This window comes from Halichoeres trimaculatus, unplaced genomic scaffold (assembly GCF_033239565.1).
Source record: "Halichoeres trimaculatus isolate MK-OKI-2021-1 unplaced genomic scaffold, fHalTri1.1 fHalTri1_scaffold_17, whole genome shotgun sequence".
Classification (NCBI taxonomy): Eukaryota; Metazoa; Chordata; class Actinopteri; order Labriformes; family Labridae; genus Halichoeres; species Halichoeres trimaculatus.
Window position 1 is genome coordinate 31,636,872 of NW_027437195.1, and position 27,869 is coordinate 31,664,740.

At 41.1% G+C, this 27,869-nt stretch overlaps 2 protein-coding genes across 4 annotated transcripts in view; both read right to left on the reverse strand.

Moving 5' to 3' along the window:
• The window catches only part of LOC141806565 (polypyrimidine tract-binding protein 1-like), a 189,733-nt gene that overhangs the window by 39,893 nt on the left and 121,971 nt on the right, over nt 1–27,869 (reverse strand). The window lies entirely within an intron of this gene.
• On the reverse strand, nt 2,460–25,989 carry snap23.1 (synaptosome associated protein 23.1). Of its 3 annotated transcripts, none has more exons than XM_074692731.1 (9): nt 25,829–25,989; nt 17,064–17,178; nt 8,704–8,745; nt 8,358–8,406; nt 7,470–7,587; nt 5,650–5,682; nt 5,298–5,471; nt 5,019–5,163; nt 2,460–2,783 (listed from the first exon to the last, which is right to left on the reverse strand). In XM_074692731.1, exons 2-9 carry the CDS (start codon nt 17,118–17,120, stop codon nt 2,721–2,723), a joined length of 681 nt encoding a protein of 226 aa, XP_074548832.1. In that variant the 5' UTR covers nt 17,121–17,178; nt 25,829–25,989; the 3' UTR covers nt 2,460–2,720. The 3 variants fall into 3 exon arrangements, with proteins under 3 accessions (XP_074548832.1, XP_074548830.1, XP_074548831.1); XM_074692729.1 differs by lacking the exon at nt 25,829–25,989 and adding an exon at nt 25,636–25,814; XM_074692730.1 differs by lacking the exons at nt 5,650–5,682; nt 25,829–25,989 and adding an exon at nt 25,636–25,811.

Sequence of the window (27,869 nt, forward strand, 5' to 3'; positions counted from 1 at the left end):
GTGCCATGTAAGAAAGTAAACTAGAGCTAGCTTGTTTTGCTAATATCCCATGTAAGAAAGTAAACTAGAGCTAGCTTAATAAGCTAATTTGCCATGTTATAAAGTAATTTAGGGCTAGCTTGTTAAGCTAATGTGCCATGTAGGAAAAAAAAACTAGCGCTAGCTTGTTAAATTAATATTCTTTGGAAGAAAGTAATTTAGAGCTAGCTTGTTGAGCTAATATGTCATGTAAGAAAGTAAACTAGAGCTAGCTTGTTAAGCTAATATTCTATCAAAGAAGGTTAATTAGAGCTAGCTTGTGAAGCTAATGTGCCATGTAAGAAAGTAAACTAGAGCTAGCTTGTTTGGCTCCATGGAGGAAGTGTGTTGTCAAATGGTCTAGTTAAAGCTTTGACATGAGGGTTGGTGCTCTGTAGATGACCTGATGTATCACCTGTTGTGTTGGTGTGTGTTCCTGACAGAGTGTGTGCGGCTCGGTGACGATCTGCACTGACTGTGATCAAACTTTGACGCTTAACTCTGTCATGCTGTAGTTTCTTATTCTCTGCCATTTTTCTCTTTGGTCAGATAAATAAACTTCACCTCAGAGTCCAAAATAAAAGTCCAGACATGACAGGAAGTGCTCGCTGATGCTGGTTACCACAATAAAAGCCTCATACACAGAGCGGTCGTCACCGAGCAGATCAGAGTTCTGACTGTAGCCCAGACATTAGGAACAGCCGTCTGCTCCACTTTTTATCTGATCGACACAGACGAGGAACGTTTGAGTCAGTGTCAGAGAAAGGAAGGAGCGCTGAGATGAGTTTAAGAATAGATTTATTGATTACAAACAATTATACAAAGGCAGGCGTGGAAAAAGGCATTTTTACATGAAGGGTCTCCTTCAGAGGTGTTTCCAGAGACGCTGAAGCTGCTCAGAGTCAAACCATCTGTTGATCTTAGGTTTCAGCGGCTGCTGGTGAACAAACAGCCTGAGGACAGAGACGCAGCCCGAGGCGGACTGGCTGGGTCTGGGCTGACGGGTCGGGTCTGAGCTGACGGGTCTGAGATGACGGGTCAGAGCTGACGGGTCAGAGCTGACGGGTCTGAGCTGACGGGTCAGAGCTGACGGGTCAGAGCTGACGGGTCAGAGCTGACGGGTCGGGTCTGGGCTGACGGGTCTGGGCTGGGGGGGAGCAGACTCAGGAGCTCTGATAACATCCACTTTAATCCTGACTAACTCGATGAGAGCAGAATCTGAATCATCATTTATCTCCACAACAAATGAGGAGATTTATCAGAGACGCTCTCCGCGCTCTGAATCACTTCATCACAAACCGCTTTTCCTCGGCGGCGCCGTGACAGCCGCCAGGACTCCTCCTGCTCCCTCCTAAAGCATGGCTCGCCTCCTCCCGGGCTCCTGCTCCTCGCTGCCAGCTCTCATTTCTCAGCAGCTCCAGCGTTTGCAGAAACAAATTACGTTTTCCACCCTCAGACTTCCTGGTGTACGGGGGAACTGTGCCAGCTGATTATTTACAGGACAGATGTGAGGAGACGGCAGCAGTTTGGGAAACACCGGCTGTTACAACACAACCAGGATGATCCACGAGGAGCTTTCTGAGGCGTTACAGGCTCCGCGTTTTAAGGCTCCAGGTGATTTCATTTAACAGGATAAAAACTAACAATCAATCTACATCCCTGTGTTTCAGAAGTCAGACTTTTACAGACTTCAGTTTAAAACCTGAGGAAGTTTATCTGCAGACTTTTTCTGAGCCCTGAGGCGTCTGTCACAGCCCGTCCTGGGCGCCACGAGTCTGCCAACAGGACGAAGGGACTGAAGGTGGTAAACAGGGACACACAGCGGGGTCAGGGGTCAGGGCGGGGCCTGCAGGGCGTGATGCTGACCTTCCTCCACGTCTGATGGGTATATATTAATTTTCTAACTCCAGCTCGGACTCCTCAGCCGCCGCAGGATTAAAACGACATTAAACGGCTTCTTTCAGTCGGGGGAAGCTGCTTTCAGCTCCAGCATGAAAGAATTCCCCGCGACTGACCCGAAGCTCAGCGTTAGAGGCTGAGAGCAGCTTCCTCTCAGGAAACCGCAGAAACCACGCGAGCACAGAGCGCGCTCAGAGGCGGTCTCTGCTTTTTATCAGGAATCATTAAATAAGCATCTCAAATAACAAACACATGATGACAGGTCAACCAGAGGAGATCTGCTGAGGGGGGGAAACAGGACCAGCAGGACCAGCAGGACCAGCAGGACCAGCAGGACCAGCAGGACCAGCAGGACCAGCAGGACCAGCAGGACCAGCAGGACCAGCAGGGGGCGATATATAAAGGATGTGAGCTCATCTGCTCAGACAGAAGGAGGCGAGTGGAAGTTTCTGAGTCAGAGAAAGTAAAAAGGAGAAGCAGAGACTTCCCTTTGTTCACTATCAAACACACACACACACTTCCTCCTACGCGAGGTGTGTGTGGTGTGTGTGAGCGTCTTCTGAGTCCAGCGTGACGAGGATGACATTTCTGATTCAGGGTTTTAACTCTTACTTTACAAACGTATGAATGTGATCTCAAGACTTCAAGCTGCTGAAACGAATCATCAGAGGGAGGAAGCGTGTGTGTGTGTGTGTGTGTGTGTGTGTGTGTGTGTGTGTGTGTGTGTGTGTGTGTGTGTGTGTGTGTGAGAGCAGAGACAGAGGCTCAGGGCTGGTTTGTAGAGGAGGTGGAGACGATCTCGTCTACTTGAGGAGTTTGTTGGCTCTCTGGTTCGCCTCGTCGATCCGGATTTTGTTCATGTCCGCCTGAAAGAAACAGAGGGAGCGGTTTTTAAACTCCTGTCAGAAAGTCAGACACTGACCGCAGCTGGAAGGTAATCTGTCAGATTAGGCCTGGAAATTACAGCCATGTCCACACGCAGCTCAGTATCAGGGAAACTACATTTCTCTTTATTTGTTTAGGCTCTGTCGTCCGCACCAAAACACAGCTTCACGTCTCTGAAAACTCTGGACAAAGTGAAATTTTTGGAAAACTCTAGTTTTGAATAAACGCTGGGAAACAGTTCTGGGCTGTGTCCCAATTCAGGGTCTGACGCCTACGAAGGCTGAATCTGCAGACCGATTACGTCACAGCGGTGCGTCCAAGGCTGTCCCATTTCAAAGGCTCCTCCAAATCTGGCCTCCTTTCCACCAAAGATGGATTTGGTGAGTCGTTCGTAACCTCACATATCCCAAGATCCATTGCGCGTTATTGCTGAAGATGATGGAATCAAAGAATATTTTTTTAACTGTGTATAAAATGTGTTGTCCAGGCTCTTTTTAAGTGACATGAGGAACAACAGTACATTTTTATAAATCGTCTCCTTATTAAAAAAAAAAAGTTAATAAATGTAAATTCTCTAGTAAAAAAAAACCTACATGTTTTTTTTTACTTTTGAACAGGAAATTAAGAAAAAACGTTACATCATTCCAGCAGCTGTTCAGATGTTGAAAATGTACGCTGTTGCTTAACTCTCATGTAAAAGGTAATTTTATTCTCTATCAATAAATAAAATAAAAATAATAACAATAACAGTAACAGTTATAATAACAATTATAATGATAATAACAATAACAAAATAATAACAATAACAGTAATAATAATAAAAATAATAATAACAATAAATATTAAAAATAATATTAATCATAATAATATTAATAATAATAATAATAATTATTATTATTATTATAATGATAATATTAATAAAATATTAATAATAATGATATTGAAAATAATTATAATGATAAATAAAATAAAAATGATAATGGTAATATAATAATAATGATAAAAAAATAATAATTGAAAAGATAAAGCAAAGTCAAAAAATAATAGGAAAAAAAATATCATGTTTTAAATTTGAGGTTTTGGTTTATGTGTGTTTTAAAGGTAACGTAAGCCTGACAGGTGAGGGTGACAGGTGAGGGCGGCGCTGTGTGACATTGAGTGAGAAACAGGAAATGCTTCATAGACCAGACCGTCTCAGTTCAGTTCGGCCTTTGTGGTCTACACAGGCTACAAAGACCAGGTCCTCCTTTATCTTAAACGTCACGGCTGAATGACGGGTTAATCCTGATTGGCTGGCACAAGTTTCCCGTCTGAAAAACAGACACCTAAGGGTTGGGCGTGTTTTAAGACACACTTATCTGTAGATTTATCCAGTTAAATGTTGACAAAGGTGTTTTTAAAAATGAAAGAGGGCGGATATCTGATTTTAAAAACATCCGCCTACGTGTGGACATGGCCCCAAACTTCTTACTGGAAAAAAATCTGAGATCAAAATAAAGATTAAGATTTTTTGTTTCGGGATTCTGACTTTATAGAAATCTTAGATAATCATCAGAACTTTACTTTAATCTCAAAACACAAACGTTTCTGATGTTTCAGTCAGAATTCAGGAAGAAAAAAACATCTGATGTTACATTTCTCTGTTTTCAGAGTCCCTAATCCTCTCTTTATTTTTTATAAAATTAAAAAAACAAAGAAACTAAAAAAATGTGAGGGCTAGACCTGAAGGATCAAACAGCTGGAGAAGTTTTAGTGGTTATAAATAAAACTCCTCAGACACTCCAACATTTAACGCAGAGACCTGTAAACACAGGTTTAAAGGATCTTAGAGTCAGACTCGTGCTTTAACCTTGGTTATAATTTAACCTCATCCTGCAGAGACAGATCTGAGTGTGTGTGTCTGCACTGAAAGTGTGTGTCCAAACAGATGCTAGTTTTCTTGAAGGAAGCGAATGTTTAAAAACTGTGAGTCATTTTCTGTCTGATAAAAACGCTGATTAGTAGAGCAGCTCAACGTGACAAACATGGGTTTAAAGAGAAAGCGTGGTGGTCATCCTTCTCTTCCTCCCTCCATGTCTGATGCTTTGACTAATTTTAGGACCGTGGTTCTGGACGGACTCTGATCCGTTCACACACAATCTGCTGATTTCACCCTGTGAGCCGTCTGATCGGGCTTCTTACACGGAGCGCCCTTCATCTGGCGCCGCCTGGCTTACCTTGGCAGTGATGCTGTCGATCTGTTTGTTCTGCTTGTCGATCTCGTTGCCCATGTCCACGGCCATGGTCTTCAGGTTGCCAATGATGCTGCCCACGGCGTCCAGGTTCTCCTCCATCTCGTCCTCGCGTGCGTCGTTGGTTATCCTGCCGCACACACACACACACACACAGATTTATTTCCTGTTGGGTCATAAATGAGGGAGCAGCAGGAGGTCATTTCTCCTTTTCTAAACGAACACGCTCCTGACCGCAGCCCGCTCTCAGACTCAGGTCTCTACCTCTTGATGTACGGTCCAGTTGGTGCCGGGCCGCTGGCCTGAGTCGTCTGCCCGTTGCGGACGGCTGACGGCTGTCTGGAGACGACTTTGGAGCCGTTAGCGTCTCCGTCTCCTTCGCCTCCTCGGAGGCCCCAGGTACGTTTGTACCGAGAGTCGTGCTCGATGGACGACACCCTGGACGAGGAGAGGGAAAGTCATTAGATCCAGGACCAGGTCCAGACACAGGTCTCTGCACTCTGAGCTCAGCCTTCAGCATCAGGAGGAGAGATGGAGAGGAGGAGGAGGAGGAGGAGGAGGAGGAGGAGGAGGAGGAGGAGGAGGAGGAGGAGGAGGAGCAGAAACAGAGGCCTACCTGATCTGAAGGTACTCATCAAAGAATCCTCCTCTGCTCCACGGGAAGCATGGAGGGAGATTAGTTCATGTTTAGGGGCAGACACAACCTCAGCACACACACACTGACACTGCACACACACATACACACACTGCACACACTGAGCTTTAAAGGACACACACACACACACACACACACACACACACACACACACACACACACACACACACACACACACACACACACACACACACACACACACACACACACACACACACACACACACTTTCTTTAAAGTTAGATACTAAGGAAAAAGTAAATTTTTTATAAATCTTCTCCTTATTAAAAAAAAAAGTTCGTAAATTTAAATTCTTTGGAAAAAAAAAACTTACGTGTTTTTTTATTTTTTATTATTGAACAGTAAATTTAAAAAATACAATAAATAATTTCAGCAGCTGTTCAGATGTTAAAAATGTACGCTGTTGCTTTACTCTCACGCAAAAGGTAATTTTATTCTCTATCAATAAAGAAAAGAATAATAATAACAGTAATAATGATAAAATAAAAATAATAAAAATAACAATAACAGTAATATTAATAAAATAATTTAAAAAATAATAAAAACAGTATTAAAAATAATAATAATAGTAATAAAAAAATGATAAATTAATAATAATAATAATAATAATAATTTTTATTATAATAAAAATAATATTATTAATAATAAAAAATAATAAGATTGGTAATAATAAATAATAATTAGAGTTATAATAATAATAGTAAATCAATAATAATAATAATAATAATAATAATATTATTATTATTATTATTATTATTATTATAATAACAATAATAATAAAAACAATAATTATAAGAATAAAAATAATGATAAAAGTTATAATAATAACAACACACACACACACACACACACACACAGAGAAAAGGAACCACTCTCTGGTTTGAGGATGGACTCAGATCCTGTTTCCTGTGGTCGGAGGTTTTTCTTCCTTGTTAGTGAAATGTGTTGGAGTGACCACAGACCCAGATTGTGATGACGGGTTAAAGTAAAAGCTTTGGGTTAAATTCAGCAGTGACTGCGTCACGTTATGTTGCAGCAACTCCACAAAACAAACTGATCTGAGCATCGAGATCATTTCAGCGACAGATTTAAGTTTTGTATTAACAGAATAAACTGAACTGAGAGTGAGATAACTGTGAATTAACCCAAACTGAGCTGAAAGCTTCAATTAATCCTGATTTTAATTTCTGTTTTAATCCCTCAGCCATGAATTAATCAGACTTTGTTACCTGAGTTTTTCTGTTCCCTCTTTATTTTGATGTGAATTAATGAAGAAAGTGAATAAACAAACATGGTTTGGTTGATAATAAATTCAGTCATCTACAAAATCCACGGAGCTGGAAACTGTTGCTCCATGTTTTGTATCTTTATCTGAAATTAAAAGAGGCTAATTAAATGAAGAGGCTTTAATGAATGATTGATTTTCTGAGCCTCCTCAGTTTGTATATCTGCTGTGTTAGCTGTTAGAGGAAACGAGACCTCTGCGACCTCTGTCAGAGACGTTTCATGTTTCCCTCAGCAGCCGTCAGAGTCAGCCGCTTTAAACACGTCTGTTTGATTTTTCACAGCCTTTGTTTCCACGTTTTTCATTAACTCTGCTCTCATTAGCAGCTCCTGCTTCTTTCTTCTGCTCCTGAATGCTTCGTTTTCACACGCTGGATCTGCACTTTCTCACTTTGCCTCTTTTATTTCCCTCCTCATGTTTCATTTCACCACAGAGAGCGCAGCGTGGCACGGCGTGGCGTGGCGCGGCGCGGCGTACCTGTCACAGGGGCAGACGCAGAGGCCGCAGCACTTGGAGAGGTCGGTCAGGTTTTTCTCGGCCTGTCTCATGTCCTGGTTGATCTGGTCCATGCCCTCGTCCACGCGCTTCAGCTGCTCTGAAACAGGAAACAGGAAACAGTCTTCACGCTGAACAGCAGCGTTCACTCAGACAGAGAGCTTCTCTGGAGCTCATTTCTCAGAGTTTATCACATTTATTAATCAACTTTTAGGATAGATTTAATTAAACTTTAATTATCCCTGCGAGGATCCTGAAAATGGGTCAGTAACTGGGTCACTGCAGCAGCACCAGAAACGGGATGAAGACGATAAAAGAGAGCACCGCAGGTAGAACAACCAATCATTACAAACACACGTTTTCAGACTGGGAACACGTTTCAAAGACAGCAATTACAGAAAAAGTTCAGACTCATTTCTGGCTGCACATTACAGCAGGAAATTATTCCCACTATCACTGCGGCGAGCGTTTCCACTCGCACGCTGTCGGTTCAGCTCGGCAGCGTGGGCCTGAGGGAGGGTTTGTGTTAGAGAGCCGCTGAATGTTGAAGAGAAACACACACACACGCTCTGCTTTTCTGAGCGCTCACAGCTGCAGACCGCTGCGTCTCACACACGCAGTCCTCGGACATTTTCTACAACCTGAACGTCTGTCACAGCGTCTGTCACAGCGTCCTCGTGCACAAAATAACTGTGTTAGCGTCAGAGGAGGAGATCTATCCTTAAAATCAGCTCCAAACAGAGGAGACTCTTTGAGATAAAGTAGTTTCACTGCGGTCAGGTCTGTCTGGTGTGTGTGATGCTCTGACTGACTCTAACTAACGCAGACGCTCCCTCTGAGGGGAAACTGAGGGTGAAGATGTGTATCTACCTCCTTGCTCGTCCAACATCACCATGGTGTTGACGCCGGTCTGTTTGCTCTGAAAAAGAAAAAGACAAACAGAATCAGAGGTGGAGGAGGTGATGGAGCTGATCAGACTCTAACATGAAGCCGTTTCATTCACAGCTGAAGGACGTCCTCCTGTCAAAGCACAAACCCAGCAGCTGTTATTCACAGAAACTCTGAATCTCTGAAAGCAGAGCTTCAGACGGCGTGTCCCTGACCGCGCTGGGACCTTTAACTCTCCTACGATCTCTTGTTCAGAGAAACAGCTCGAACTCAGGCCGAGCAGCTTTTCTCCACCTTCATCAAAGCTGGTTTTGTGTTGGAGTCTCACCTCTTCTGCCATGGCCAGCATCCTCCGCGTGCTCTCCAGTGACTGCAGAGAGAAACACACAGACGTTAGTTCTTTCAGATCCTTTCAGAGAAAAACGTTTCTTTCATCAGAGCCTGAAAAGAGATTCAAGGTCTGAGGAAAAGTGTTCAGGACGGTTTGGGTCTCGTCTAAATTCAGACAGAAGGTCCGGGTGTCAAACTCAGACTGCGTTTATGCTCCGCTACGAGTTCATCCAAACAAACTAAACCAACCTACAGAGGACGATCGGGACAGAGCAGAGGAAACTAAAACACAGAAACTACAGAGAGGAGGAGGAGGAGAGGAGGAGTACAGGATGAGGAGGAGGAGGAGAGGATGAGGAGGAGGAGGAGAGGAGGAGGAGGAGAGGATGAGGAGGAGGAGGAGAGGAGGAGGAGGAGAGGATGAGGAGGAGAGGAGGAGGAGGAGAGGAGGAGGAGGAGAGGATGAGGAGGAGAGGAGGAGGAGGAGGAGAGGGTGATAAGAGGCTGAGACAGATGGAAAGATGCTCCTGATAAGAGAAAGGAGGAAGCTTCAGCGTTAATATTCACAGCCATGAAAAGAAACAATAACCACAAACTGTCCCCAAACAAACAGCTGCTAAATCACCTAAAAACCATGAATAAGGATATTTAATAAGACATATATTTATCTGTTTTAACTGAACTCAAGCTTCTTCTTCCTGAAATGAATGATTAACATCAGCGTGAGGATTTTATTTAACGTGTCTGATCACAAACATTAAAAACAGGGAGCTGGGTTAGAGCTGAGGAGGACAGACGCACAGACGGACAAACTCAGTGTCAGAGCCTCAGCGCCATGATCTACATCCAGGACTTACAGGACTCTGCTGGACGGGTTTTATGGGCCGCTCTGGTGCTGTTTTGATTCAGAGTTTAAAAAACAAAAAAACACAAATTTACTTTATTTTTTTTATTTTTGATCGAGTGAAATTTTTATTTGGAACATGAGGTTAAAGTAAAATCTCTGTCAAAGACAGAAAAAAATACAAAACAAAACAAACAGACATTATCTAATCACATAATCAAAAAGGAGTGAGACGAAACACAAACGTATTAATTCCCACCTCTTTACCAAACAATTATTTACAAACAAACGCAGATGTTATGCACTTACTGTACGTACACTCCTAGACAACGATGTCCACCCTTATTTCATGCTTGGACGTTCCAACAGAAAACTTCCATCAATAGTAATTTTAATTTCTCACAGATATACATAATTCTCATACCATCATTATATTTTAATAATAACTATATCATATTCTCAGAAAACTCAATTCTCTTTATTATGGTTTCTTTCAAAAATCATCATTTGGTACATTTTTTAAAAACTTGTTTTCACTTGAACATTTCTTCATTCCTCACTTTGACTGTTCCATACGCTCGCCCTGATAACAGATACACAGAAACCTCTAATGTTTGTGCGTCTTCTTAATATTTCTAAGTTGTCTTCACCTCTCAGATTAAAACCTCCTTCATCGTCACAAAACAGACTTTGAATGTTTTCTGGTAATTGGTTGTTTCTTGCCTTGTGCGGTTGGTGGAATGGCCCTTTATATTTCATGATGAGGGTTATGTAACCGAGAACAGTCAGAGTGAAGGTACCTGACACAGGTGCTGATTAATGTCCTGTAGCTATTTCTGTGGTGGACAGTGAGTTTAAAAGGGGAGTGTCAGAGTGAGTCTGTAACCAGGAACATTTCAGGTTTACAGAAAAGTTTTAAAACAATATTTTCTGTTTTTATTTCCTTTTTCTTTTTGATTGCAAAGTATAAACCTGAAAGGTTCTACATTTATTAGTAAGCAGCTTAAGCTCTAATGAAATCTTGAATATTTAAGTAACAGACAAAAATCATTAATCCATATAACACTGAATTTTTAGTTATTTAACATTTCTCTGTCAGACTACGCTCCCTCGAAATGTCCCTCATCATTTATTTCACGGATTAGACTAAATGTAAAGAATTATGTCTCAAAAATCCCAGTACCCAGCTGACAGGGCGAGAAGAGAGAAACCTGTCTCTACATCTCTACATTTAGTGACGCTAACACAGTCCACCTTTCCTCCATTTTTGGCCTTTGTGCTAACTGCAGATTTTTTTCTTTTTATTATTTTTTGTTACATTTTTGCAAAAATTTGAAATTACAAATTTTAAAAATGCCCAATTTTCCAAATTATAAAAGTTCTTGAAATTTTTGCAAAATTTTAAAGTTTCAAAAATGTTTCAGAATTTTGCAGAGTCTGAAGTCTGTTTTCTCTTTTTTAATTTTGCACATTTTTGGAATTTCAAGATTTTTTTTCAAATTTGTATTTTTTTTTTCAAATTTTGCAAATTTTGAAAAGTAAAAAAAAGACATTAAATGTTTAACTTTGTAAATTTTTTTGTGAGCTGACGAAAAATGGCTCAAAGGTTGCAAACCCCTGTTCTTGATAACAAACATGGCACCACCTGACCTCCATCAGCTCATATTTCTGCTCCTTGTCTTCACAGTTTGGTCTTTATATCATCTGTAGTAAGAAGAGCAGAACATGTTGGTAACACATTGATGAACAGTTAATGCGCCCCATGTACAGACAATCATTCTGATGAAATATTGATGAGGAGGAGCTGAAACATGACACACTTTCTTCAAGGTTCACACCAAAAAGGATGGCACCTCAGCTGACTGGGGTCATGTGACTTTGGAGCAAAACATTGATGCAGATTTCTGACACACACATTAAGTGAATTATTTTATCTAAATTAATTATTTAAATAGTTTTAAGACAGCTTTGTCATTTTTTAATTATTATTTCGAACAAATAATCCCGAGAAAAATAAACACAAACATGTTTTCTAGTGTTAATTTTAAAGAGCAAACTGAAAGACTAACACATAATTTTCATTTTGAGCTAAATAAATGATGAACCTGTTAACTTTCTGTATATAATAAAATAGAAATATCAGCCAAATGACCCTCTGTAAAACTGGTCGTTGCTTGAAATTAATGCTTAGTAAAATTGATAAGTTTATCTCACAGACATGAAATGTTCCCTCGGTAACAGAACCATGGTCTGTGTCCTGATCAGGGCTAACCACGTGAACCGGCTAACAGCTAACAGCTAACACGGCTAAACCACAGAGCACCATCTGAACAGGAAAAAAGGAAAAATGACAATAATTGATCCAGGAACATTTGTCTAAACCTTCACAGCCTCACATCAGCTGAGGAGTTTATCTAGAATTTAAAGGACTTTAATTAGTCAGTAAATCCAGCTCCAGACTCATCAGAGACTGCTGACCCCCTGCTGAGAGGAGACTGATCCAAAAACTGACAAAAACAGACAAAAAAAAATAAATCTGACTGATGTTTCTGTTGGTATTTTACCAAAAATGGATGAATTATGAGAAAGTAAACAGTTTTTGATTCTGGGAGGATCAGATATTAAGATCATTAACAGAAAACTGATGATTTGTTTGGACAGGAGTTCAACGACAAAAGACTGAAACAAATAATAGATTTATTATTTCAGCTTCTCAAACCAGAACATTTGATGCTTTGTTTTGGAAACTGTTCAGTTTTTATCCCAATAATATTAAACTGAACGTGTGTGTGAGCAGCTTTTCTCCCAGAGCTCTGAGGAGAAGTTAATCCAGCCCTTCATCTACGACACAAGATTAAAAATAAAACATTAAATGTTCAATGATGTGAATGATTCAGTGACCAGATAAAAGATTTGTTTCCTCTCAGAAAAAGTAAAGGTACTTCATGTTTACATTTTTAATCCTGGTTCATTTTTGATTCATGTGACTCTGAGTTCAAAAATTCAACCTTTTAAAAATGTTAAAGTTTCAGTTTAGATGAGTTTAATCTGCAGCTCAACTCTTTCCCTCTGCTAGCAGCGCTAACGAACTGTTAACAGGAGCGAGCGGGCACCTCCTCCTCCTCCTCCTCCTCCTCCTCCTCCTCCTCCTCCTCCTCTCCGTGCTCGTTCTGAGCTGAGGGAGAGACAAACACAGAATTGGCGTGAGGGCCGCGCGGGCCGGGCCAGGTTTCTGTTGGCGGCGCCAGAACATGACTGAGTGGATCAGCGTTACATTATGTCTCCTGAAATCCTTGAACTGGGCTAATTAAGCTGAAATCACCGCCTCAGCCAAATTTCCCAGATTGGGATGCTGTGAAAAAATCTTTGAGACGGAGACAACGGCGTGGTATTTTTATCGCTGGTCTGGGCCGGCTTTAGTGGAGCGCAGGGAGGAGAGGCACGTGCAGCTTCCAGCAAACTACACCACGGCTTTTCATCAGGACATGAAGTGTTTCTGCTACAAAACACAAAGAAGAGCTCACCAGGGGCGCTCATTGGCAGAGACACGCTCAGATCACACCAGAGCCGCTCAGAGACACGGCTTCAAACTTTGACTGAGCTCGAAGAGCCCCCAACAGCCGAGGAACGAGGGTTTCATCAGTCTGATACACCAACAGCCGAGGAACCAGGGTTTGATCAGTCTGATACACCAACAGCCGAGGAACCAGGGTTTCATCAGTCTGATACACCAACAGCCGAGGAACCAGGGTTTCAACAGTCTGATACACCAACAGCCGAGGAACCAGGGTTTCAACAGTCTGATACACCAACAGCCGAGGAACCAGGGTTTCATCAGTCTGATACACCAACAGCCGAGGAACCAGGGTTTCATCAGTCTGATACACCAACAGCCGAGGAACCAGGGTTTCATCAGTCTGATACACCAACAGCCGAGGAACCAGGGTTTCATCAGTCTGATACACCAACAGCCGAGGAACCAGGGTTTCATCAGTCTGATACACCAACAGCCGAGGAACCAGGGTTTCATCAGTCTGATACACCAACAGCCGAGGAACCAGGGTTTCATCAGTCTGATACACCAACAGCCGAGGAACCAGGGTTTCATCAGTCTGATACACCAACAGCCGAGGAACGAGGGTTTCAACAGTCTGATACACCAACAGCCGAGGAACCAGGGTTTCATCAGTCTGCACGACGATGGTACCCTGATACACCACCAGACAGGCTCAGAGAGTTTCAGGTACAAGTGGTTACCGAAGAAGAAGAAGAAGAAGAAGAAGAAGATGAGGAAGAAGAAGAAGAAGAAGAAGAAGAAGAAGAGGAATAAGAAGAAGAAGACAAACAAGAAGAAGAAGAAGTTGAAGAAGACGACGTTGAAAAAGAAGAAGACGAAGATGAGGAAGACAAAGAAGAAGAAAAGAAGAAAAAGACAAAGAAGAGGAAGAAAAAGAAGAAGAAGCAGAAGAAGAAGTTGAACAATAGGAAGAACAAGAAAACAAAGAAGAAGTCGAACAAGAAAAAGAAGAAGAAGCAGATGAAGGAGAAGAAGAAGAAGACAACAAAGACGAAGACAAAAAAGAAAAAGACGAAAAAGAAGACGAAGAAGAAGTCAATAAAGGAGAAGAAGGAGAAGAAGAGGAAGAAGAGGAAGAAGAAGAAAAAGACGAAGACAAAGAAGACGAAAAAGAAGCAGAAGAAGAAGAAGAAGAAGAAGAAGAAGAAGAAGAAGAAGAAGAAGCAGAAGAAGAAGAAGAAGCAGAAGAAGAAGAAGAGGAAGAAGAAGAAGAAGAAGAGGAAGAGGAAGAAGAAGCAGAAGAAGAAGAAGAAGAAGAAGAAGAGGAAGAGGAAGAAGAAGAAGAAGAGGAAGAGGAAGAAGACGAAAAAGAAGCAGAAGAAGAAGAAGAAGAAGAAGAAGAAGAAGAAGAAGAAGAAGCAGAAGAAGCAGAAGAAGAAGAAGAAGAAGAAGAAGAGGAAGAGGAAGAAGAAGCAGATCTCTGAGGGTGAAATGAGGAAGCAGACAGAGGAAAGTTGGACAGGATCACAGGAAGGTGAATCTCTCAGCCTCCAGCTCGGTGTCAGAGCGTTAATCTGAGGCTGATCAGCTGATGCCCTGAGCGCTGATTAAACAATTATCTTCTTGATAATAAAGCGTTAGATATCTCTGACAACATTCACACTGTCACAGCCTCAGAGGCTGAGGGAGCTACCAGGAGAAATTAGGAAAGGCTCACATGCTTCCTATTAATGCCCAGCTTAATAATCCACCACACACACGCGTATCGCTGTGTGTGTGTGTGTGTGTGTGTGATGAGTATAATTACCCACAGTCCCCTGCTCTCTCTCTCTCTGCGCGGTGCTGAAGCGTCCACAGGATGTACCGTTTGTTTTTTTGGATGCTTTTCACAGTCAGACTCTGCTGCATCACCGTGTTATTGACTCCATCACAAAGACTGAACCTGGACCGCTCACTTCGTTTTGTCTTTTTAGGGGATGGTACGTCAAAGACTCAAACACACGCTCTACATGAGAAAACACGCAGCTTTCACACGTTTCATAAATCAGATTATAATCCTGTTTCTGAGAGGAACGAGGGGATTATTATTCATGTTTCTGCTTCAACAGCGTCTTTCCTGTTTATTATTCCTCTTCATGAAGCTGCTGGAAACCTGGATCTCTCAGCCTGGGACGACAGATTACACGTTTACAGTACGTTACGTCCAGCCTGTGTGAATGAGAGTTTTCATCTTCCTCTTTTGACACATGTTTCAGAATTAAGATCAATTCTTTAAAACTGTTTTCAGACCCAAACTGAGAAAAGTTAACAGCATTTGCCCAGCAGATTAAACAGAGGGATGAATATGACGCTTAATCAATTCTCCAACTGCGTCGGTGGCGCAGTTGGAGAATGCGCTTGGTCGGTGATCGGAAGGTTGCAGGTTCAAGCCCAGCTCTGGGCGACACATGGCGATGTGTCCTTGGGCAAGACACTTAACCCCTAGTTGCTCCCACTGCTGCGTCAGTGGTGGGTGAATGGGTATGAAAGGGCGTGACTGTGATAGATGTACTGATGGATAGCTGTCATAGTAAAGATTGGATCCATCAGTGTGTGAATGTGAGAGCGAATGGGTGTGGATGGGTAAGTGTGACCTGTGGTGTAAAGCAGCTTTGAGTGGTCCATGACTAGAAAAGCTCTATATAAGCTCAAGTCCATTTACCATTTAATGAAAAACAGACAAGTGTAAATCTGTTTTAATATCTAACATGTCTCCTCCATGTTTCCTGAATCAATCCTTTCAGATTTTCATCCTTAAAGCTAAATTTCCCTCAGTTGTCCTCCTCTTTGGTGACTTTTTAGGGCTCGTTTTTCTCCTCTGCTGATTGGACGACTGAAGGAAGCTGATGGATCCTCTTTAATGGGACACAGGCGTCGATCAGAGAAGTGAACGTGTTTGTAATTATCTACTGTCGTCGCCACATTAACCCCGCCCCGCCCCGGCGCGTCAAAATCACGTGACAGGTTTAAGACGTCATACCCAGAGGACGCAGCCTCACAGAGTCACGGTTTCAACGTTTCTTGAAAGACCTCAAGCTTTACATCAGTTTTTAGATTTTGTTAATAGGCCAAGTAAAACCAGAGACATTTTCTAGTGAGTGCTTTTTAGCTTGATATTAGCAGAATATTAAACGTGTATCTGTTGGATGTTGTCTGGATGCAGACTTAGATAATGGGTTTTAAATTTAAAAGGACTGGTATTTTCAGCACCATGATATTTTTAACTTCAGTCTGAGTTCCTGCTTTTCAGATGTTGAGCAACATGAAACAACAAGAAAGACGTTTTCATTCTTATTTCCTTGGTAGATCATGAACATGGGTGGTTTGTTGGTTAGACTCCTGAAAATCTGAACCATCACCCCCTAAAACCTCCTCTTCTAAAACCAAACTCTCTTTTCTTTGTGGTGCTTGATAAATTTAGCAGTTTCCTCTTTCTCTGCAGCAGCTGTCAGATTAAAGTGACTCAGTGACGTCCTGTAAGCACAGAGCAATGTACATCCATGGATGTGTCATCTTTTCATTTAATTTAGATTACTTTGGAGAAAAACTTAACCCAGCTCATGTTTTTACTGTGTGTAGCATTAAATCAGCTCTCTGTAAACACTGTTTCTGATTTTCATTCAGGGACTTCAGGGTTAAAAACGACTGAAGGAGAAACTGTCAGAGAGCACAGAGGCAGAAATCCATAAAACAAAGTGTTAGAGAAGAATAAAAGATGAAAACATCCTCAGAAACACTGGATGTTTGGTCTGTGTGTGCTCTGCCTGCCTCTGAAGCTCAGCCTGCTGCTGCTGCTCGCAGTTTGGTGTTTGATGGCAGAATATTTAGGTTAGAAAACACCTTAAAGGCACGTCTCAGACTCAGGAGCAGAAAACAAGAGGAAGACTGAGACAGTGTGTGTGTGTGTGTGTGTGTGTGTGTGTGTGTGTGTGTGTGTGTGTGTCGTGTGGCTCTGCACCTCGTCGGTCACTTGGTTGGCCCTCATGGTGATCTGCTCCACCGTCATGTCGTCCATGTTGCTGCTGTCCTTCTTGGAGGCTCCCCCCGTGGCACCGAGCTCGATATTCTGCGGCCTGTGGAGAGGAGCGGAGGTCAAAGGTCGATCTGTGACGGCTCATCAGAGCTCAGTGACTCAAAGATAACAGCAGATTCACTCCAGACTGATCAGTTAGGATTTATTTAACAACACCAGCTGAGCCTGCAGAGCCTGATCCAGTCTGGTTATTCTGAAAGACCCTGAACCTCCAACAAACCACACGTCGAGACGAGGACACGCTCAGATAGGGAGGGGAATCGACAACTGGTTCCTGTTGAGAATCGATAACAAATGTTGCTGGAGCTGCCCGACCTTGCGACCTTACCTTACATCGACTAGTCTGCTGCAGCTAGCTTAGCTTAGCAGTTAGCTAACGTTTCCCAAGAAAACTCTGATTCAGGATTTTCAGCTTGAAGTTTTTCCTGAAGAACTGACTTCATAAAGGAATGTTCATCACTCTCTCTCAGGAGATTCATATCAATCTCCTCTAGGGATGGGAACCTTTCACATTTGAAACGATACAGTACCGATGCCCGGTACCTGGAAATCGGTACTGGTACTCAACGGTACCAATTTTCAGTACTTTTTTGTGTTTATGTGGTAAAAAAATATCAATTTGTTCAATAATAAAATATATATTTTTTACAATTTAACAAATATATTCTTCAATATATAACCTTGAAATGCTGTGTTCATGTCCAGCATGGAAAATCGCCTACTCTTCGACTCCCTCACTGTCACAAGGATGCGTTTAGGAACCTAAACATGGTACCTTTGATTTTACATGAATCGATACCCGGTACTTTTGACATAATTTGGTCGGTACCTAAAAAAGTACCTAATTCGGTACCCATCCCTAATCTCCTCATTTACCAGAAACGATATAAACAAAATAGCGCTAGCTGGATGCTATTGTATATGGGAAACTGCATCAATATGCTAGCCGTTAGCATACATCCGTATGACTTTGGCTTCATTGCAGAAACACATCACAGTTAGTCTGTGTAAAAAAACTGAAAACTCCAAATGTCAAACACGCACAGGCAAATCAAAGAAAAGTTAGGTACAGGCTCATGGTTAGCTTCATAACTACGGTAAGGTTACAAACAACTTAAAACACTGCTATAACCACTTTGAGACACTAGATGGCCTACTTGAGTCGATAACATATTACAAAACAGCACATCAACGTCACATGACGTGCAATTTTTACCAATTTGCGTATATTTACTCCCACAGATATCCAGATCCTGTGACCAATCACATTTTTATTTACTTATAGACTGAATTTAATGTTGACCCAGAAACCTGTAAAGCTTCTTTTTGTACAGAGGAATTGATCAGGGAATCAATAAAGAATCGGATCGATAAGCAGAATCAATAAGGGTATCTGTATCATTAAAATCTTATCAATACCCATCTTTACGCTCAGAGCTAAGGTAGACTCTAATCTGTGATCCTGTCTCCTCAGGAGCAGCAGGAGCAAAGAAAGTGGAGTCAGGTAAACATGATACTGGTTTATGATTTCATCTCCTTCAGAGTAAACACGCCAACAGCTGATTACACATCCTGACATCATCACATGATCACAGTCATGTGTCTGATCTACTGATGGCTCTAAGTCTCACATTCACCCTCTTTAAGATCAGCTTCTCTTTACTGTAACAGAGACAGAAACAGATGAACTGAGATCAGTTAAACTGTAAAAAGATCTGACAACAACAGGAACACACCAGGTTATCAGTGTGTGTCCATCGTCATGCTAAGGACACAGATGCAAAACCTTAACCAAATCAGGCTCCTGTCCTGGCCCTGAGGGCTTTACAAAGGTCTGAACAAATCCAGGGCACTGCCCCATCGAGGAAACAGAAATCTACTGGATGATGGAGCAGAGCTGACGTCTGAGGAGCTGCAGCAGCTTCCTGTTATTGTGGAGCTCAGAGCTGAAGGGGGGCCGAGGTGAAACCAGCTCAGACCAAACCAACTTTTCATTAAATAAGCAAAGTCAAACCTGAATTTTGAATATCAGCAGTTAATGTCTTTTGTTTGTGGTCAAACCTGTTACCTGAGGTTGGATAAAGACGACACATCTAACTACACACCTCCAGACGTCTCTGGTGTTTCAGTGTAAAGTGTGACCCTGTTAACTGGTGACTCTCAGCTGTTAATCACATAGACTGTAAAAAAAAATGGACGTCCTTTTGCTCAGCTTGAAGTGAGGTCTCCACACAAACTGCTCCCCCTGGTGGCTGGCTGCAGTATAGGTTTAAAAATCCATCTCCCCAGTCATTCCAGATGGGCTGTGGTCAAACTTTAAAAAATGAATCCACCTGGTAGAAATGTTTCTCACATCTGATTGTTGTGGTGATTTGAAGATATCATTTGGCTGTCTTATATCCAAGTCCTCTTTTTTCTGAAAAGTTTTGTTTTCATTAGTTATACAAGGTTAAAAACAAGGCTTTAGGTCACGTTTAACGATGATTGACAGCTGACGTTCTGGTGTATTTTTTTCAGGGATTGTAAAATATGTCTGGAGGTAGAGTCAGGAAGTGATAAGACTCTTGAAAGAAAAAAATAATTATTATTTTTGTCACCCAGCTCCACTCAGATTCTCCCTGAATCCCTCACAGTCTCTACTGCTCAGACTCTGGCTCCAAACTGCTACAATGGCTGTGCCTGAGACGGCGTATTTTGGCTTCAAAACCGTACAATGGTAAATGGTGGAGCCACACTGTCCACTCTGTATACAGACTATGACTGTTCCTGACAGGTGAGCACAGAACAACGGCACATTTTGATACCGCTAACCGGAAGTGTGAAAAAATATTGATACGGCAATATAACGCTATACTCTGACCTGGTGATAAAATATCGTTATTTCAACTCTTAATATTGATATTTTTAATTAAAATTCAAATCCAGATTATAGGTGAGTTGGAAGTACAATACCACACCTCCATTGCAGTAGATGGCGCTGAAGAGCTACTCTGCTGCTACTAAAACATTTTATTCCTAAACTTGATGATATGGTTTTGATGCTGTAACCATCAATGTTCCTCTCTATTCTTGGGTCAGTTTGTTTAAAATCATTAAAAGTTTATTTTTTACAGTGTAGTCGACTGAAATAATAATAATCAGAGTCGTGTTTTGTGCAATATGAGATTTTTCTAACATTAGGTTAATGTCACAGTGGTTTTAGAGACAAACTTGATGCACTTTATGTATTTAAGTGAAGTGTTTGTATGAAACTCTGCATCTAACTTTATTTCAACACAATAAAATAGAAAAGTTGTTTCAATCAAATAAATAACTGGGTAAAATATCACAATATATCATGGTATTGTGATATATTGTGATATTATCATGTGGTGACCTAAGTATTGTGTTGCGTATCGTATCCTGAGGTTCCTGCCAAAACTCAGCGCTAACATTTTGATGCTGCTAACAGGTTGATGCTGCTAACAGGTTGATGCCGCTAACAGGTTGATGCCGCTAACAGGTTGATGCTGCTAACAGGTTGATGCCGCTAACAGGTTGATGCCGCTAACAGGTTGATGCCGCTAACAGGTTGATGCCGCTAACAGGTTGATGCCGCTAACAGGTTGATGCTGCTAACAGGTTGATGCCGCTAACAGGTTGACTTTAGTGTTTTAAAAGCGCTAACTTGTCTGGATGAAAGGAGCTAAACGCTGCCTCTGTGGTCAGAATGCGTGCGTTTCTTTAAGACGATGCTGACTGATCATCACTCTATAACACGAGGTCATGAAGTCACCCGTCTGTTTGTGACACAGCGTTTGAGGCCTGTGGTTAAAAAAAGCTGAATCCTAACTTTAACCTGGAGGTCGGTGCCTCGTCTAACAGCTGTAACCCCTTCTGTTTTAATTTAACAGATTATTCCTTCTTCTTCAGAGCTAACCAAAGAAACATCAGGACGTCAGAGAGGTCAGATCATAGATGAACTGTTTCTCCTCCTGTCTCTGAAGCAGCCCCCTGGTTATTTCCAGCGCCGCTCCTCACCGTTACGTTAAATCTTTAAGGTGTAACAACACGTGCGCCACGATGACAGGAGACCTCATCATTCTGCTGCCATGAGCAATATTTACTGTGAAATTGGCAGTGGCAGGTGCTAATTACAATCCCCACAGAGCACAGATAAAGGATTTCTTCTAGAAAAAAAGTGTCGTGATGAATTATAACATTTTCAGTCAACATGGCCTGAAGAAAGATCGATACACCTATTGATTCCTCTGCCTCAGCTTTCTGCTCGGAGCGCCAAAATCATAATCATACATCTCCAACCACGGCATCACAGCATGATTCATCAAGAAAACTAATTTCTACAAATTTGATGACATTTATCTCTCAGACAGACGGAGAACATGATCATTATGGACGTGTCTGCGCAGACAGGGAAGATTTACTGTCTCTATTTCACGGCTAAGAGAGTAAGAAAGGTTTGCACACACGGCTTAGATCAGGAGCTGTGAGCTGCAGAGTTCAACTTTCAGCGTTTAATGAGGAGATAACACAGGAGAGGAAAACTAAACCAAGGTTTTAAAGGCACAGATCTACAGTTTCTCCTCTGATTGTTCATATTTGACGGCTTCACAAACAAATGTACGACAGCAGGACGAGACGCTGACGTGAGAGGGTCTCGCTGTGACCCAGAATCCTGACCACGACCACGGTTACTGTGAGGAGGAGGTTTCTGAGGCTAATTTCTGCTCTGTGAGTTTATCAAACAGAGAAACGTCTGCAGAGCTCTGAGTTTCCACAGGACGTGTTGTTGTGATGGTTTCTCATGGATCCATCGCCACAGACGGTCAGCAGCAGCAGCAGCAGCAGCAGCAGCAGCAGCAGCAGCGTACCAGGTGTGGTCTCACTGCATTGATCCAGGTAATCTGTTTACAGACACGTTCAGATCACAGCAGGAGCCCGGCACAACGCTTCAGCAGATCAAATTCAATCCAAATAAATGTGATTTGTGCCATAAGTAGGCCTGTCATGATGACAAATTTTGCTAGACGATAATTTTCCAAAATATTATTGCCGATAAACGATATTATTATCAATATTATTTTGATTTTTTTTTCCATTTTTTCATTGATGTAATTATTATAAATGGGATAATAAAGTGCTGACTTTATTATCCATATCAAAAGCTAGAAACTTTAATTTCTATGAGTATTTAACTGTAATTAAAAGGTCAGGATCTTTGAAATAAAATAAATTAAACAAAAAATATAATAAATTTAACAAACAAGGAAGAGAAAAAAAATACATGTCAATGAAAATAATTAATACTATTTAAAAACAATACAACATAAACCCTGTCTCTAAGAAAAAACTAAACTAAAAAAAAACACCAATAAAAACTATAGCCTGAATAAAAGGGAGTTTATACAGTTCCTGAATTGTTTGTAACATGTCCTTTTTCCCAGTCAATCCGTACTGTCTGTCAAACATTTTTAACATTTCTGGCTTTAACCGTATTGAAGGGCTGCATTTCTTTGGCAATGTATCTGTCTTTGAGCGCCACCATCTGGAGCTTTTATTTCTATTTACTTTGCCGACCAAAAGCCTCAGTAAGAGCAGATTGTCAAAGAACAAGGCTCCGCTGCACCTCCCCTTCTTCTTCTTCGTCGCCACTATTTTCAAACAAATGCCACATATCAGCTCGTTGGTGTTCATGAGCTCACACTTTGTTCATTCTGATAAAAACTAAATATTCCCACACTGGGACTGTGGCAGGCGGCTTAAGAACCGTATCTTTGGTGCCATCACTCATATTAGCGTGTGTTTCCTCCTTACCCCTCAGGACGCTGCTTCAGCTCTCTCCGTGTGTACGCGCCAGCAGCCCCGTCTTCACCCCAAAGATCACATTTTTGACAGATGCTCACTCCGCTATAAATCTGCTAAATCTGCTAAAGAACCTATGCACCCTGATGTTAGGAAAGATAGACGTAGTGAGCCATCTTCTCATTCAGCCTCTTTGGTCCAAAGAGAGGAGGAAAACAAATATGCAGCATGTGTCAGTTTATCCAGGCTGGAAAACTTACCCAGGACGTTTTTATTTATCGTTCGGTTAATTGATTTATTGATTATCGTGACAGGCCTAGCCATAAGTGACCTCCATGCAGGCCGGCATCACAGGACTCAGACGGTTCACGGTGCGCCAGATAACAGGAGATCATCATGAGTGGAAACGTCAGCTTGTTTCCCGTCACACACACAGGGTGAACATCCAAGGACAGAGTCAGCTCTCCATAAACACCAAACTCTGTCTTCACTCCAACTTTTCAAAGATAAACCTCTCAGGAACGTCGCTCCCGTCCTGTTTCCTCCCTCCTCCCCTCCTGTTGTCATCTTTTCCTTCAAAGTTCAGCGCTTGCTTTGTTTCTCAAATAACCCTTGAACTTCAAGCTGGCTTTAAACCTGCAGCAGCTAAACATCCGGATTAAAACTGAGCAGACTTGGCCGACAGTTCAGAAGATTTCATGTTGTTGACTCTGCGTTTTCTGTCTGTTGGAAAGAGGGCACCTGGTTCACACAGACTGGGCTGTTTTTAACCGATTATTGGACTTGGCAAGACTCTGATGTGAGTTTACACCAGGAGCGCTGAGGGCCGGCTCATTCACACTAAATGTGCTCCTCTGAAGCAGCCGCCCACATCAACAGCAGACGTTCACATCAACAGAGAAAAACAGACGACGTGAGGAGCTGGATTATCGATCCACGCTCACGGTTCAGCTCTGAGAAAGAGGAAAAACACACATTTCCTTTTCAGCCTGTCGTCATTAACAGTTAGCCCCATGTTTCACACTCCACGCTCAGCACACGGCGTGACCGCTTCACGTGTTCACAGCCACAGGACAGATCATTTAACAAGCCTTAAGGACGTACCCGTTCATGTCTGAGCTCCTCCACAGCCGCAGCACAAAGTGAGGCAGCACAAAGTGAGGCAACAACAGCTCCTACAGGGAAACACATTTCTCGTTCCTCTCCCCAAACCTGTTCCTCCAGATCTGACGCCCGTTTGCTCTCATTGTCATCACGCTGTCTCCGTGTCCTCCATCTTGATCTTTACAAGACAAAAGGTAGGAACACTCACCCCTCATACAGTCTGTGTTTGACCAGGAGCAGACTCTTATTTTGTTAGGTTTCAAAACTAGTTATTATTAATGAAGTATCAGGCTGATTTAAAATGTCAAACAAAACAGACACAAACCTACAGCAGACAAACCTGTACAGTAAAAAATAATTTAAAAAAAAGTTCAAATAACTAGATCAAAGTGGTTTAGTTTCTAAACTGAAACTCTGATGGGGATTCCCATAATTACTGTATGACACAGTAAAAAATTCCTAAACCTCGACCACGTACGCCCACAAAATACATCGATAAGTAAATGTGTTGGACTAAATGAATATTATTGTACTAACCTTACTGTACAGTAATACAGTTTTTATATTTCAAACAGTCAAGATTTGATTTTTTAAATTTATAATTTAGTACAAAACAGTTCTTATTTTTGTAACTCTCAGATTTATTTTTTTACTACCTAATATAGCAAAACAGCTCTTACATTTATAAGTTATTGGATTTTTTTTAATAGTATAATCTAGTAATAAGTTCTTATAATCAGAACAGTGGGATTTTTAAATCACATAGTTAATAAAAATAAAAATAAAAATAAAAACTTTTTAAACTGTACTGGAATATGCTCTGGTCAAATTATATGAACTTTTTTTTTATTATATTATAAGTTGTCAGACCAAAGGAAACTTTAGGACTGAACCTATATCATAAAAATATTTCAGTAATACTTTATCAATATAGAAATTTTCATAAGTGATTTACTGTTGGAAGTTAAATCAAGTTAAAATAGATAAACAATAAAAAATGAAATAAAATTAAAAAAGCAGGCAATAAAATAAATTTCTAAGTCTCCATAAAATCAAACCATTTCACATAAAATTGGATAAAATCACAGAATAAAGCCTTTCTGTAAAAATTACCTTCATAAGAGAGATTTTAAATGGTTGTTAAATCAGTTATATGGAGCTCCAGCTGTCAGTCATTCATGATGATATAAGAGTGAACAGGACAGAGGGTTAATCATTGAAACAGGAGACTTACTGCCTCCAAACACATGACTTTACCATGACTTTAACTACTTTAACATGACTTTACCATGACTCTAACATGACTTTAACATGACTTTAACTACTTTAACATGACTTTAACCACTCTAACAGACTGGGGGATGAAGTTAGAGCAGGCACAGCTCTTCCTGAAGGAGGGGGTCCGTGGATAAACAGGTGACGGTGGATTCAATGACCTGAAGGCTCAGAAAGCAGCACTGACCCACACCCACAGCACCACAGAAACAAACTCTGAAGTCCCTGAAACAACTCTCTAAAACTTTATGAAGAGTTTGAAACAAAGAGGGGAAAGTTCAGACAGGTTTCTGAGAGCATATTAAAGTTGTCTTACATGTTCCTCAGAGTTCCTGGATCTCTCAGTTTTAGTAAACACGACAGCAGGATCCTCACCAGCTAACGTGCTGCTAACTTAGCTCACTAGTTAGCCAGTTCCGCTTCCCTGTTTACCACCAAACGTCGTCTTTAAAACCGCCTCCAACCACCGTGAGCACAGACAGATATTCATCAGGTGAGTCAGTACTTACAGGTAACCCTCCTGGTGGAAGAATGAGCTCCTTACTCCTCCTTCTTTACGGTATGTGAACTTGGCTCAGCCAACTTCTGGATTCCTTCACTGCTCCGGGCTGAGCGCTGTGTGTCCGTGGGGCGTTCAGGGGCGCTCAGAAATACCAGCATCCGGGGCCCGGACACCGAAAACACGTCATGTCAACCTGACGGGGGATGAAATAATCTCTAAAACACGAAATAAGTTATAATAGTGAAGTTAAACCAGCAAGTTGTGCTTTTATAAAAGCAAAACTATCACTGTGGGGGCCTAAATGCAGCTTTAGATATACTTGGCTTGTTAAAATGTTAAGATTGTTTACACTACAGTTTTTTTTAGCCGTTTAATGCAAAATACTGTGAAAAAAAAACCCAAACAAACAACAACAACAACAAAAAACTTAGCCATAAAATTGACCAAATTTCCTGATATTGCCTTTGAATGTAACAAACTAACAAACTATGTTTTATCTTATTATTTATTTATTCTTTCACGATGGCAAATTCCCTGTAATGTAAAAATTACTTGGTAATGATTTTTTAAGCAACTACATAAATTAAGTTTGCTTAATCTGCCGTACAACTACAATTAAAAAATAAGTCATGTTTAACTAGAGTCTATTTGTCCCCAAGTTTGTATAATTTTTAAAACAGTTTTTTTAATTTCAATATTTCATTTTTTTCAATTATGTTTTTATAGAGAGTATTGTTAAAAACACCACAGTCAAAATCCTCATATTTTTTTGTAAGATACTTGGTGAATTAAAGTGATTGTGATTCTGAAAACAATCACTGTGGCAGCCCAAATACAGCTTTATATTCACATAGCTTGTTAAAATGTTGATTGTTTACACTATAGTTTTTAGCTGTTTTTACTGCATAATATTGTTTGAAAAAATAGCCATAAATTTGACCAAATTCCCCAATATTGCCTTGAAATGCAACAAACAGTCTTATTTGTATATTTTATTTTATTATTTATTTATTCTTTAATGATCGGACCATGGCAAATTCCTCGTAACACAAAACTTACTTGGTAATGATTTTGAAGTATTTTTATAAGCAACACTACATAAATTAAGTTTGCTTGATCTGCCATACAACTACAATAAAAATGAAGTCATTTTTAACTACAGTCTATTTGTCTCCATTTTTCCTCGATATCTTTATGTACTGCACTCTTCAGCTTGAAGTTTGTATAATTAAAAAAAAAGTTTTTTTGGTTTTAATATTTTGTTTTTGTAATTATGTTTCACAGAGAGTATTGTTAAAAACACCACAGTCAAAATCCTCATATTTTTTTTGAAGATACTTGGTGAATTAAAGTGATTGTGATTCTAAAAACAACACTAATAAAACATGAATAAAACAGCTCCCACTGAAACACCACGGGCTGTTTATCCTCTCTAGCAGGATACATAACGAGTGTTTGTTGATTTGTTCTCGTTAATAAGTGAGGAAAATAAAAACTCAGAGCCACTTTCTTTAATCCTGCTCCTGAAGCGTTAACTGCTTCTCTCCTGATGACTGAAGGTCTGAGAGGAGCTGTTTGGTGGAGCACTTGAACGCAGCACATGGCCTGTCATATGACTGCAGGAGAGCAGAGGCGCTGCTCCTTTTCCCCACATGAGAGCAGCATTTACCCTTCACCCTGCCTCCCCCTCGTCTCCCCCTCCTCCCTCCTCCCTCTGACTGTGTCTGTTTTACATAAAGACAGACTGCGGGGTGTTTTTCTGACTGTTTCTGAGAGATGCTCTGAAATCTGAACCTCTAGCATTGAATCTGCTGCGTAATTCCCCTAAGTTTGTACGGTTGAAACCACAAAGGCCCGCTGAAGGTGACTGCAAAGACACGGGCTGAGCGCCAGCAAACATATCAGCTGACGACGTCTGAGAGGAGAGTCTCTGTCTGTCTGTCTGTCTGTCTGTCTGTCTGTCTGTCTGTCTGTCTGCCTGCCTGTCTGTCTGTCTGTCTGTCTGTCTGTCTGTCTGCAGCTGGATGTTTCACCTGAAGCTAAATATC